At 39.8% G+C, this 15114-nt stretch overlaps 1 protein-coding gene across 3 annotated transcripts in view; it reads right to left on the bottom strand.

The window, feature by feature from the left end:
* The window catches only part of LOC146309649 (thyroid hormone receptor alpha), a 123773-nt gene that overhangs the window by 22944 nt on the left and 85715 nt on the right, over window positions 1-15114 (bottom strand). For all 3 annotated transcript variants that reach the window (XM_084743622.1, XM_084743624.1, XM_084743623.1), the window contains one exon: window positions 11331-11559. In XM_084743622.1, coding sequence (XP_084599748.1) covers window positions 11331-11386 — 56 coding nt within the window. In that variant the 5' untranslated portion in view covers window positions 11387-11559. The remainder of the gene's footprint in view (window positions 1-11330; window positions 11560-15114) is intronic.

Below are 15114 nucleotides of genomic sequence, written 5' to 3'. Positions count from 1 at the left end.
CCAAAGTGTGGACCTAAAGCCACGCTGCTAGCGAGATAAAAGAAGGAACAGGGAAGTAAAATACAGTATACTTGAAGCGGCGTATCTGTCATACAAGCCTGTTTCAAATAAAGGCCTGATTTTCTCTGGTAACTGAGATGAATAAATCAACTCTCAAATACTGGAAAATGTTCTGAATACATTTGCAGTCTGAGGACAGAAAAAACTGTCGGCCAAGCCAACCAGTAATGGAGGAAATTAACCGGTCAATACAATCTCTCCTTAAAATAGATTTGATTGAAACACAAAGGCAAATTACTACTTGATTAAATATTTCCATTTAACTCAGCTGCACCTGCGATAACAAGAGGGAACGCAGAGACATCAGTACAGACAGGGTGGTCCAGTCACATAAGGCATAAACAGATTTTTGTGATTGTTAACTAGCATAAAAATTTCTCAACAGTTCATCTTCTCTATTGTGCATTCATTCTCTTCAAATAAAAGTTCTTAGATCATTAAATAATGCTGCCTGGCAGTCACAGTGCAATTATAACTGAAGCCTCCAGGATGTTTATTTTTTTTTCTGTATGGACTGTCAAAATAGTTTAACTGTCAGGGAACATGTCACTTTTATTTAAATGGTGAGTATTTCATTTTGGATTCATCTTCTCTTACTTCTTTGTCTCCTTTCATAAAACTCTTCTATTTCCTCTCCTCCCCTGACTTCCGCTATAATTTCTTTTAGCATTTTACTGACAATGTCATCCTTTTGTCAGGCCTCAACTATACACTGACAGTTTTAGCAACACCTCAAGGTAATTTCCACAGCGTCACTTTTCTGTCAGATGCCTCCCTGACTGAAGACAAGGAAACGGCATTGAAAAAGTTTCCTATTGTTCAGCTGATGTTCCAAAATGCAGGACTTCTGAGAATCCCCAATTCCAAAAAAAAGTAAAATGTCAATAAAAGAAGAATACAATGATTTGTAATGTGTTCAATTAAATGTTATATAAATGCAATATATTTAATAAATTGGACAAGCCTGGGGAAGAATTTCACTTTTAAAAGTTGAACAAGTAGTGTCGTCAGATACCAAACACTTACTGAATACTGTTAGAAGAAAAAGGTGATGTAACACAGTGGTAAACATGACACTGTCCCAACTTTTTTTTGCAACATGTTGCAGCATAAAATTCATAACTTTTTTGGAATTTGGTTGTTAGTAAGTCATGCATGTATGGTTTATTTTCATGTCGTACACTAATTCGCCACGTCATGTGTAAAAGTTTAAAATCCTCCTGGGCTGTGACAAGCCAGTGAGTTAGCTTTAACAAAAAAAAAAAAAAAAAAAAAAGATAAGTTATGTGGGGTCAGATGACCTCAGTGGTTCTGTAAGGGTTTATACAGTTGTTTTCCCCTGGTGATCACACAAGCACACACTCTCTCTCTTGCACGCGCACACACACACACCCACACCCACACACACACATACAGACAGTGTTATGTCACTATCAGTGCTGGCACATTCACGTTGCACAGTGGTGGTGTCCTGACAATTGTTTTCCGAGAGGCCCATTAAAAAAAACTGGTGGACTGAAAGGATTACAATCATAATCTACAACAAGTACAATCTATCATCTGCTTTCTAGCACAACAAACATTTAAAGTATTCAAATATTGAATGTAAATACTGTCTAATTTTGTCTTCAGGAAACTTATCTTTCCGGGAAGTGTGCTTAAATGCTGTACTGCTGAGAGCCAGATGAGAGGACTGATACCGCTCACCATGTCGGACTGGTTAGTTTAGCTTATAGGTCAAAGCCTGGAAATGGGGAAACAGCTAGCTTGGCTCTGCCTAAAAGTAAGGTATAGAGATTAGTCAAACAAGATTTAACATATTAATTAGTGAGCTTTAGAGGTTCTGGCAGGTGGATTTTGTTACCTTTGGACAGAGCCAGGCGCTGTTTCCAGTCTTTATGCTAAGTAAACTAATCAGCTGGTGGTGGCAGATTCATATTTATTGTACAGACATGAGAGCGGTGTCAATCTTCTCATCCAGCTCTCTGAAAGAAAGCAAGCATTTATTCCAAAATGTCAAACTATTCCTTTGATTACAGAAGCTTTTTATGCTATTACTTATGACTCAAAACACTCCCACCGAAACGTTTTTCTTCTTATTCCCATAGTTGGATGTTTGAGCTTCACAGCAGAATGATTTATGTGCAGAGTTTGACACTAGAAGGATGTTTTCACACTCATCTGCTGAAAGTGGAAAGTTTCATTACTCGTTGAAAATCTGATTTTAGGCCTGCGAGCATGATTTGTGACAACTAGACTGGAAGTCAGCCCTGGTCCACTCTGCAGCTGAGAGACAGATGTGACATAGAAGCCACCAATGGACATACACTAAGAATTGACTTTACACTGAAGTATGAAAGCTAAAGAAATAAATAAAACATACATACATGATTTACCAGTCCATTAAGTCTCTAAACTGGTCAAGAGCAGCTTCTACAGTAGGTTTTTTCATTGAGGAAGGATCTTTTGAAGAGAACAGGCAATAAATTTAATGTGGCCGGAGGCATTATATTTACAGATTACAAATGGCGTCAGTGAGTCCCAGTCTTGTGAACATGATATCTTGGAAATACCTCAATGGAATTCTTTCATATTTGGTAAAACTGTCCACCTGGACTGGATGAAGGAGAATTTGAAGGTCAAAGGTCAAAGTCAGTGTGACCTCATGTCCATCCCATGCCTGTGAACGTGATATCTCAAGAAAGCATGGACAGTCCTAAAATTTTACACAAGCGTTCACTTGGACCCAAGTATGAACTGAGTAGAATTTGGAGATCAGAGGTTAAGGACACTGTGACCTCTCAGAACAGGGTTTTAGCCATAACCTGGGATTTCATGTGCTATTTCTAACAACATTTCACACATAGAATAAAAAACTGAAGTGACAACATTTTATATCCAAAAGGTCAAAGGTCAACTTCACTGTGACATCATAATGTTCAGCTCTTTATCAGTCCTCTGTGCCGTCCTCATACCGTCCTAGAAGGTAGCGATGTAGCCACAGGATGTTCTCTCTATGGCACAGCTGTACAACTTCCTGCACCAAACTTCCTGAGCTGCATTAGATAATAAACTCACGGTTGTGTTGTCTTAACCACAGTTCCTGAGCGTAGATCCCATGACAGGTTCTCTGAGTTGGGCACACCGAGGAACTTAAAAGAGCTGACTTTCTCTTTCTGCCTCTGTTAATGGAGGAATGCTTGCCTGTAATCCCTCACCACCTGCTTGGTCTTAATGATGTTAAGGGAGAGGTTATCTGGCTGGCACCACTGCGACAGATCTCCTTACGTCTGTCCAACAGGGCGACACGCTGCCGCTGGAGATCAAGCCAACAACTGTTGCACTATTGGTGAGCTTCTGCAGGCTGCAGGCGTGTCTGGCCTTGTTCCCGGTAATGGGTCCAAATAGAGGACAATGAGTGCAAGAGGGAACAAAAAACATTTTTACATAGCTACTTTTACTTTTACAAAGAGTACACAAGATCTCATGTGATGGACCGTGACGCTAAAATTAAATGACATCCTGTCATTATATTGAACTGAGGAGAAACCCTGCCTGCAACCATGACAATGTTATGTCACACAGTCACATGAGCCAGGGGTTAGCTTGGATACTCTTTTGTGAGTGCGTGTCTGTAGGGGTGCTGGGCAGTCACATGTATGGCTACATGTTGACAGTGGTCCATCAAAGCTCTCTGTGCAGGTTTGGAAAATTTATAAAACCTGGAAGTGTGGAGTTAGAAAGAAGTGAGCTTACCAGACCTCTGTCTCATCTCTGCTTTAGGTTCAAGGGTTAGAGCCACTACTAGCATAACGTACCCAAATATCTGACCAAAGTGATAGAAAGGCCAGCCTCCAGATTTTGACACGGAGGAAGAATGTGTGGAATAAAGGCAACAAAAGTGTTACAGGAGTGCAATGTTAAATTGGTGGAGTTTTCTTTCAAACACTGAGAGCTTCTCCCCTTCAAGATTTTGTCTCAGATAGCTGCCATCTGCTAAAATTGCTGCTAAAAGACAGGTCAAAGTTGAAAATGACAGCAGCAAGTTGTGAAATATGAGAGATGTGAAGTTCCCAAGGTAGCCCTGCTGCAATGTTTGGTGTCTTAAAGACACTTTTCTATACATATGTGCTGACTTGGCTTGACCCAGTTTGACTCAGTACGTCATCCCGGCGCAGCAGGGATTTGCATCTCCATTATCACAGGACTACTTGCTTATAGGTGTGCCTATTAATAGATGATCCACTTGTCTTGAGTTGAGTGGTTGTGATACTGCAAATAAACACGTGTTATTGATCACAAATTTGAATGATTACAAAAATCACTGAATATATTAAGTTAGGTCTCAAAATCATGAGACAATGTAACACTGGAGGCGTGTCTGCTGCGCTGTCTCAGTGGCAAATACCACTACGACCTGAAAATGACCTGAAACACAGATGGTCCATCTAACAGCCTTATTGGACATGTCTAGACACGCCTGAGCAAGAGAACAGTGAGAGGACGGCATGTTTTTTCGTTCTATGTTGCGTTGCTGGAACTGAAGTGAGCTGAAGTGAACTGCTGCGCTGATTTCGACAGGGAATCGCTAAAGGTACATTTGGGTGGGGGGGTCTTTCGTGTGTCAGTACAGTAAATATATTACATATTTCTCCTTTAATGAAAGACAACTGAAGCAGCTTTTGGGATGTCTCATGACATCATGTTTAGTTTGACGGTTTCTATATGTTCTGTAATGTTAATCCACAGGAACAAAGAGCGGTTTCCTGAGTGCGACTCATGGCAAAAGCGAAAGAGGAATAACATTGGTGGTGAGTGAAGTCCATCTGTGGCATCATCTTCCTGATCATCTCTCTACATTACGTTGTACATTAAGTTTTCGAAAGACACCAAGCTATGACTGGTCAGGGGTCTTACATGTCCTCTGTCATGCTTCAGTCAACTCACAGCAAGAATTTGTGAGCCTACGATGATCATCTCATCTGACACAGTGAACACAAACACCTTTTTTCTTGAATCATTCTGTGGTAAATATCGGGAAACACACTCTCACTACTTGATTATTGGCTTGTGTCACATGCTTTAGCGGGTCAAATGGCAAAGAGGCTTGTGAATTAATACACAGCTGTTGTTGTGTTTGGTTGTGCTGCTTCAGCCAATAAACTCAATGTACAGTTACAGAGGGATCACCTGAGGACAAGGCCTGACTAAGAGAGGAAGAATGGCCCTTTGAAAAGCAGTGAAGGAGGGATAAAGCCTATTTGTTCATTTTACCTACAGAACCTTGGCTATTACTAGTACAGTCATCAGTTTCTTGGGAAACAAACATATTTCTTTTTGTTTGCGGTAAAAGCAGGAAGTAAGCATTCCCTAACACTAAATGTTTTCTTTTCTGGAATCAGTGTACTGACATTAAGTGATGTTTATACGCATGTTCAATGCATAAGAAAGTGTTGAAAAGAATAATTCAATGCAATGTTTCCATGACTATCATAACCACTAGCTGGATATTCTTTACCATGATTATGAGTCTGACTGCCTTTAGCAGTTTCAAAGCACAAGAGCACCGAGTAACCGCCACCATCAAAAAGCACAAAGGAGAATAATGTGTTTTGGCTATTTAACGGTGATGAATTCAGCTCCTTTATGATTAGCAATGCTCAAAACAACACGCTCTATATTTGTTCCTGCACTCATTGCAAGTCTTCTCTTTTATTCCACAGCTCTTTTTTAAACTGTCGATTTAACAGTTCAGTCACCGTTTGCAAACAGTATCAGCTACAAAACTCTTTATTATCTTTATTCACAGCCTTTCTGTTCAATTAAAAACCACATCCCTTTTGACAATAACAAATTATCTGCGAACAAATTTAACCTACACAGCAGTTTGGTTAGTTTACTGTTTGGTGATGTGTTTCAGAATTAGTAAACCCTGATGGGAGACGTGGATGGTATCAGCAGCACATGTATCACGTAGGCATCACAGCTGATCTTATGGTGATGTGGAGCTAAATTGCTAACTTGGAATGTGACAATAATCGCAATACATGTGATGTCTGCTGCGGGGTCAATCTCATGTTGAGATCAGCACATTGATCAATTAATACACCTTCAGATCAGTGTTGTCACAAGTCAGGAAGACAGCTGCTGACTGGTAGACCCAAAACATCTTGGGATATCCAGTGGGTTGCTAACAGCATGCTAACAACAATAACAACTATTTTCAACATGGAAAAACTGATAAACTAACTACAGAAGACACTCAGTGTTGGAGTTATCATAATGGACCCATTGTTCAGCTTCAAAGCTAACACAGACAACACTTTTCTTGGTCTTAAGAGGCTGCAGCATTTATTAACTGATACAATGCAACCTGTACTGTACATTTACTGCCTGCTGTACTGTTTACTGCTATGTTTAAATTTCTGCACCATCAGTCTGCTGCTCACTCTATCTTACTTTCACGTGACACACTCTCACACTCTGCCCTTCCTTATAGAAGCTAAGCTATGCTTATGACATAATGCTTCAATAAAGTTTGATAAAATATAAATATATTGAGTCTTGGAAATATCTGGCTTTGTCAAAATCCATACTGTAACATCCCTATTGTTAAGTAGCTTGTGAAATACATTGCCAAAAACAATGATCCCATCATTTTCCCTTTTAATCTAACCCTGTTCCTGACTGTTTGCTATGTCGGTGTGGTAGATTGCCAGCTATAGATTGTCAGTACAGTCAGTAACAAAAGCCCTATTTTGATCCGCTGCCATTTGCCCTATTAAAGTTACTGCATTATGCTGTTAATACAAACTCAGCACTTCCTCTGTCAGGTTCAAAGCCCTCTAGCGTTTCAGCGAACAGAACCCCTTCATTTCTTAACAAGTCTTTTATTTTCAGGAACATGTTGTGGTAAACTTGCACTCTAATTCATGCACTGTCATATCCCACTCTGCAGCATTTAAGTCATGTGCAACACCTAAACTTTGGTATTCTCGATCCAGTCCAGTATTTGGCATAATATACAACCATGACAGTCTATACAGTTTGTGTGAATACCTCTAGTAAACAAATGTTCAAGATATTTCTCTAGATGAAGAAAAATCAGTGCATGATTGGACCATCAGTGTATGAATTCCATTGAAATTCATCCTATATGTTGAGATATTTAACTCAGCGTTGAACCGACAAACTAAGCAACAGATAGGCGTTGCCATGTATAGAGCTGTGCCGCTAGCACAGCTATAAACATTCAGGAAGCACTTAGTTTTCCTGATGTTGATGAAAGTGACAAATATATTAACATTCAAGCCAGAAGTAACTTGCAAAAGGACAAAATGTAACCTGTGCAACTAATGTCTGGCTTGGTCTTTGAAAACTGGTGTCTGTAGTCAGGCAAAGATTGACTGATGACAAGTTTACTGCTTTTGCAGTTCAAAGTGTGAGCGGCATGGCACATTTCTGTAGTTATTTTTAAGTTCAATGGCAACTGTCACAGAGTGAGAGGCTCTGACATCTCGGGAGCTCAGAGTAGAACCGCTCCCCGTCGAAAAGAACCAGCTGAGGTTTAGGAGCTGGAAAGCATTTCTGAGGAGCGGGATCTCATGCTCAGCCTGCTGCCACCGCAACCCAACCCAGAAAAGCTGAAGAAAATGGACATATGAATGGACAACTATCAGAGCACTGTTGTGTGTAAACTGTGCGCGAATATCTTCCAGATGAAGACCTGTAATTGTTGTTTCAGTTGTGCTGCGCCTAGGTTGAAAATGAGTTCATTTAAGCTGCACATTATGTAATTAGTTTTCTCAACAGGGTAATCTTTGCTTTTGTTTGCTGTGACAGAATATTAAGCTTTGTGACTGGATGATTCACCTTGGGTGTCAGAGTAAATTTTTCGTTTATCGAACCAGATATGTAGTTATTCATCTTTTGATGATTCAACTGAGAGTTTCATGCACACATACAAGCTTCGGAAGTCTTCCAGCTGTGAGTCATCTGAACAAAACGTCCATGGGAAAAATGAGTAGGACTTTTAACCAGGAACTCAACTTCTACAGGGTTGGAAAAATGATATAGCTGATGTCAGTCAGCTCATGTCAGTGTCAGTAGTCAGAATCTCCCATTTGACTTGCATGAGGTATCAAGACTTTAAACCAAACTGATAATTTTAAACTGGGACTTCCAGTATTTGGAACAAGTGTATTTATGCCTGTTGGCACAGTCTCAGATAGGAGAAACTGTTACTGCTCTCTGATTCTCCAAACTGGGGGCGTGTCGACCAGCATCTGAAATAAAACCCCTAAATCACATCAACAGGCACATTGCATACCTGCATACCTATACAAACATATACAGTTAAACTCCTTCTATTTAGATGTTAATTGAACTGAAAGGCTGAATTCCAGCCATCTCCTAAAATATTCAGAGGTCTCACACTGCGGCTAATTCTGACACACACACACACACACACACACACACACACACACACACACACACACACACACACACACACACACACACAGAAATAGACACACATACATGCACCAAATTCTATTTCAGCATCCTCTACTCCAGGCTATGTGAAGTGTTTCATCAACATCTCTATGTGCATGAATGTGTGAGTGTGAGTGCGTGCGTGTATGTGTGTGTGTGTGTGTGTGTGTATCCAGAATGCTCCGTGACTCAGAAATCACAGAGGGGAGGGGTCAGGGCATGAGGCAGCGCTCACAAGAACACGTGCATGCTCAATGACACCGAGAAACACACACACGCACATGCGCACAAACACAAAGCGACAATCCCCTGTTGTTGTCACATATTGAGGCGTCCTGAGCTGTCCTCTGCTTTCTGTGGCTCCATCTGCCCTCGCTGCTCCTAATCCACCTCTCTACACTCCACTAATCCACACGCCGTTTGACGCATGCATACACAGACACACACACACACACACACACACTCCTATAGATACATACACAACCAGGTCTGCTGGTAGAAAAGCTTGTTACACCTTCATGCACACATACATGGTCAATTATACAAACCCATCTGCTCACATAAGGATACACACACATGCATATGGCACCCACTCAAACTGAATAGGCCAAAGCCTCATTAGCTCCCCAGGTAGATGCTCCTTTAACACTCTGCTGGCTACATCCCATACTACCTACATAAGGGCAACCATGGTGATGGCTATACCAAAGGTCATGCAGGAAAATCCTCTTTCTTCTCAATGAATGTTGTTGTATGACGATTGAGTCAGGACAAAACCCAAATGCTAATCTGATGGTAGACAAGGTGAAAGGTCATAAGGTCAGCAGAACTGACAGCTTTCTTTATATCTAGAGTGAGAATGTGCACAGTAAAGTCCATGTCAATAAACACCTTTTGCTTTTGAAGTTGAGAAAATTAAATTTTTTACTCATTACTCCTTTAAAAAGTAATAATATTACTTAACTTATTGGTGGGGAAGAGTGTGCGTCTCCTGAGAGAGAGAGATGCTGTGTGTGCATTTACACACGAGACAGCAGCACAGCTTCTTTGATTGTTTATTTCAGTGACTTCTAGAGCAGCATTACCCAAAATGTGAGCTGTGACCCCCTAGTGGGTCCTCAAAGTACTGCAGGTGGGCCATGAGAGGTTGCTGGCGATAAATCGAATGTTTTTAAGTTTCAATTTTGTAAGTTTGTTTTAAAAGTAATCAGAAGTAATAAAAAACATTGGATTTAAATGAGACAGTTTGACTGCTGTTGCATCATATTTAGTGAAACATCACATTAACTCCGGACCTTATCTTATATCTCGTCACTGGTATGTTCAGTCCCGTGTGTTGATCAGAGTTGTGATTAAAGGTCTGGATGGTCTGCAGATGATTTTCAGATTTCAAACCAGAGCTTTGGGATTTTTAAGTTTGGGAGTTTTGTCTGTCCTGTCAGGTTTATAACTACAACTTTTAGTTTTGCTGCTTGAGAACGTCTCACATTGCTGCAGTGACATTGCTGCATGCATAGAAGCAAAACTGCAAACAGTTTCTCTAATCATTAGCGAAACGCACACATACATCAATACAAGAGACAATAAAGAAATCACCTGGAAAGCTCACGCTTCTCTACACCATTTAAAAGGTAATATTGCCTACAGAGATGGGTAGAGGTGCAGGAGCGGGTCTCTAAATTAGAGAAATAGTTATGTTTTGCTGGATGGTGGGTGGATGATTTATGCAGACATGTAAACTCAGAATTTCTTTGACGTTGTTGTTTTAGCTAAAAGAATAACTGGCTAAAACAGTAGCGGTTGTTAAAGTTTGCTAGCATGGGGCATGTGATTGGCTAAAAGGTGAGAGAGCAGTAACAACACCACTGTCATGAAAAGTGACAGTATGAAAAACAACTTATCATGATATAAAACTGTTACTGGGAAAAGGGCCACTAGGTAACATTAACAGACTACTGAACTAAAACGATTAAATCTATTATGAATTCAAAAAGAAGAAAAATAATGAGATGTGTTTAAATAATTGTACTTTACTAATTTCACAAAATTTTGTTTCATTTATGTATCCACTTATTCATGTGATGCGGGCTTTAACTTGCTCAGTGCTTGTGTTCACTTCTTCGTCAGCTCTGAAGTCAGTCTGTGAATTTATTTAATGAAGCGATGAGGGCAGCATGTGTGTGTGTGTGAGGCTACACGTGCCGGAGAAACAGAGAGAGCACAGATGGCAGCGAGATGGATTGTTCTGCCTTCCCTTTTACCTCAAAAATACACTAAATACAGTCCTCCCCCCTTTACCTTTTCCTCCATCCACCCTGACAACATCCTTTTCTCCATCTGCATAGATTATTCCGCACAATCACTCATCTGTTATTAATCATTTATTCATGTTCTGTTCTTCCTTTCATTAAAGCTTCAAGTTTCTGAGCAATCATTCATACCTCTTTTCATCACTGTATTGATTTCTCCTCTCCATGTTATACAAAATGTACATTCAGCTGTATGTGAAGTGCTTCTGTGCAGACTGAGGATGATTTGAGGTTGTGTTTATGTTTATGCAGCTCTGCATCAGTACATACTTTCATCCATCCATCAATCCATCCATCCATCCATCCATGCCTGTAGCTATTCTTTCATCTGTCAAATCCACCACTAATCTCTGCTTTCCTTTCATGTTGACATCAAAGATGGACACACACATGCAGATGTACAATCCATCACATTTTGGTCAACACACACACACACACACACGCAGACGCACAGCCTCCGAGTCTCACCCTTTCTCATCTCCCTCTGATGAGTTGCTATCCTGCTTGTTGGGCATTGGCTCCATGCACCCTCAGCCCCGTCCAGCAGCCAATCACAGGACAATGAGGCGGACCTCGACCTCGCCAGCCTGCTCAGCATTCGCCGGCGGCCCCTTCAATAGACAGCCATCTGAGAATCTGGGCGGCAATTGGTTGGGAGGAGCATGGTGGGTGTGACATCAGTGGAAGCAAAAGAAAGCTGGAGAGGCAGAGAGAGGAGAAACAGTAAGAAACAGACACATAGTGGTAATAAGATGTGTACATGTATAAACATACAACCAAGACAATATTTAGGGTTTTAAGATATTTTTTACTTCCATATTGTATTTTAAGGCATTTTGTTTGTTCAGTATTGAGCTTTATGTTCATCTAATTGTGTATTCACAAGGTTGGATGTGATGTCCAAAGGAGGACCAGTCCTTTAGAGACTAAAATTATACAAGCCTTCTAACACTGTAACTATTATTTCCATTATCAATTCATCTACTGATTATTTTCTCAGTTACTAGATAGATTGATCACAACTGCCTTCAGCCTATTTCAAATGTTTTTTGTCGACCAGAAGTCAAAAACTAAGATATTCAGTTTTGAAAGATATAAAACAAAAAGAAAATCCTCACACTGTAGCTACAACCAGTCAATATCTGAAAGAACACAGGACTTAAACAATGAATCAATAATTCATTTTGTGTTGACTGACAACCAAAACCAAAATGTTTCTCCACATGTGAGGAAATGACATTTTGGAGGAGATAAACAGCAGCACAGCTCTTCACTGTAGGGTTGCACAGTCGGACTACAATAATATGAAATAAGTCGCCAAAGTCACCCAAACTATATAGGTTTAAGAAAAATCACAGTGTGGGTTAAAATAAATACATTCTGTCATGTGGCGTAAGTCTTGTGACAAAAGTCAAGTGACACTGAACACAGCTAACTTTATAAAATGGTCACAGTTTGGTTAGGTTTCAGTCGTCTGGTTCACCAGATATAGACTGTAGCCTGCCACTGGGCAACAGTTTCAGTTGCCATTCTCCTCCCTCCACTATCTGAACATCGCAGGTTTCAAAGCCCCCGTCGCTACATGAAACAACAAAAACAACCTCCAAACTGGCAACCTACATGCTGAAAACTGCAAAGTTACCGTAACATATGAATGTAAACAAGCTAGCAGCTGTTACCCTTTTCTTTTGTGTAGATTTAGCCACAAATGTTCCACCAAAAGCAATCCAACATGCATCCAACACGTCCTACATTTATTCATTTTGTTAATACATTTTATTACCGGTATATATGTTTACTTAGCCTACTAATTTCTTTATTTAAGAATTACTATTTTATTATTACTACTTTGATTTATAAAATACCATATTTGATTATTTATGTATTTATTTGACCAATTCTATTTCTGTATTTCTTGATGATGAAGTCATCGTCTGTACTTCTGACCTACAGGCTGAGTTATACAAAGCTGCCCAGCTCAGTGGGAACACAAACAAAATAACCCGGCAGGTTTAGCCCAGTATTTGAGGAGGATAAAGAAGCCCAGCGTGTTTGATGGTTTAGTACAGTTTGAGAACAGGCTACAGGCAAATTTAATAAACAAGAGTTTTTGATTTCATTTATTAGGTAGGAGACAAATGTCTCGACTGTATTTTTAGTGATCTGTGTTAAAAGAACTTCTTCAAGTAATGTCTTTAACACACAACAAGGACCACTCTGAAGGTAACAAGGAATCAAATCATCTTCGACCTAAAGGTATAGCACTCCTTTGACCCTTTGTTAATTTCCTCATTTTACGTCTGATACAGGCGTCTGCTTTCACAATACAGCCTCTGTGCTCACTGTGCTCCATTCACTACTTCAATCCTGCATCTATTAGAGGAAGCAGACTCCGGCCAAATCTAATTTACTATAAGCTACTTACAAATCCTCAGAAAAAGAATTCAGGGTACATTGCCCTCCACAGTTTTAATGGGTGTTCTTTTCAGCTTTTCATCCCCCCTTTGTGGCTAAAGTTCACAGCTACAGTCAGACCGGGCGGAAAAAACAGTAAAGGCCAATTCTCCGCTTCTGTTCTCTGCCAGGTTGCTGTGGTTTCAACACACAGTAAATGTTTAATGCGTACTAAAAACATGTTTGTGTTCAGATTTTGCAGGCTTGCTCAAAAGATGTAGAGTATAAATAGTCCAACATAGAAGACTGATGGATAAAAAGGACAGGATAAAATAAAAAAACAAACCTGATTGGCAGGCCAGACATACAAGCACAAATCCAAAAAAAGTTTGGATACTGTGTAAAATGTAAAGAAAAAACAGAATGAAATGATTTGCAAATCCTTTACAACCTATATTCAATTGAATACAGTACAAAGACAAGATATTTAATTTTCAAACTGATCAACTTTATTGTTTTTTTGTTGTTGTAAATATACACTCTTCACACCTGCAACATGTTCCAAAAAAAGTTGGAACAGCGTTTAACACTGTGATATATCACCTTTTCTTTTCACAGCACTCACAGCGTTTGAGAACCGAGGACACCGATTGTTGAAGTTTTAAGAGCGAAATTCTTTCCCTTTCTCAGTCTAGACAGCTCTGGACTGCTGGCCAGTCAGCCTAGTGCCCAAACTCTTTTTCTTCAAAGCCATGCTGTTAACACATGCAGAATGTGTCTTGACATTGTCTTGCTGAAACAAGCAGGGACATCTCTGAAAAACGTTGCTCTATATTTGCAAACCATTGCATTTTGTTTTTATTTATGTTCTACACAATATCCAGACTTTTTTGGAACTGGGGTTGTAACAATAGATTTTAAACATGGCAGGCACTCTGACACACGCAAACCAATGTTTTTAATTCTTGACTCAAGCAGACAGGCTTCTCTGCTGATGTTTTCCAAAGTTTGACAAAGTTATCAAAAAAAATGCAATCCTGCTTATTAATCATTATTAACTGTGTCATGTTTCTATGACTGCAGGGTTCAGAGTGGATTATCCTGCTAACACCATGGACAGTTGCCAGAGATTAAAATATTACTGTCTATTCATAGTTTGAGGCAACACTCATGATCTTGCCTCTGAAGAGACACTGTTCGTGTTCCAGAGGGAGAATCATTTAAATAAAAAAAACTCTACTAAAAATTTAACTATCAATAAAGACCTGTCACTTTTTATGTATAAATAAATCCATCAAAAAAAAAAAAAAAACATCTCATGTTTTGCCCCACTTAAGCTGTATGCATATTAACATGCAAGTAGCAGAGAGTGCCAGGTGAGGGCACCAGAGTCACCACAACACTGGTGGTCTGAATATGAATGTTGACCTGAGCTGACCTGCCTCCTGCACAGAGACTGGCTTTTACAGGCTGTTCTCATATTATTTAGAGTACGTGCTTATGAAGAGAGTCTGATTCCCTCAAGACTGATTAACTGACTTTGCAAAAATACTTGGCGAAGCATATGTGCAAGAATTTGCATGCGCATTTATACTTATACAACTATGCTTGTGCTTTAGCAACACTGCTATGGGTCAGAATCAATGTTCCAAATGATGACCTTGGCAGAAGTTTAATGAAAATCACGCTGTTTTGACCCGACGGTACACCAGACGGGTTAATGGGGTCATTATGTCAGTCACTCTCCTATCAGAGAATATCAGAATTACCTTCTGGAACTTTTAATATTGTCAAAACTTTCACCCCAAAACTTTTGTGGTCCTTCCTCTATGCTAATAAAACCTGATAATTGCTTGTA

This window comes from Lutjanus erythropterus, chromosome 19, assembly GCF_056507025.1.
Source record: "Lutjanus erythropterus isolate fLutEry1 chromosome 19, fLutEry1.hap2, whole genome shotgun sequence".
In the NCBI taxonomy this organism is placed as follows: Eukaryota; Metazoa; Chordata; class Actinopteri; order Lutjaniformes; family Lutjanidae; genus Lutjanus; species Lutjanus erythropterus.
This window is presented reverse-complemented; position numbering and strand designations above follow the sequence as displayed.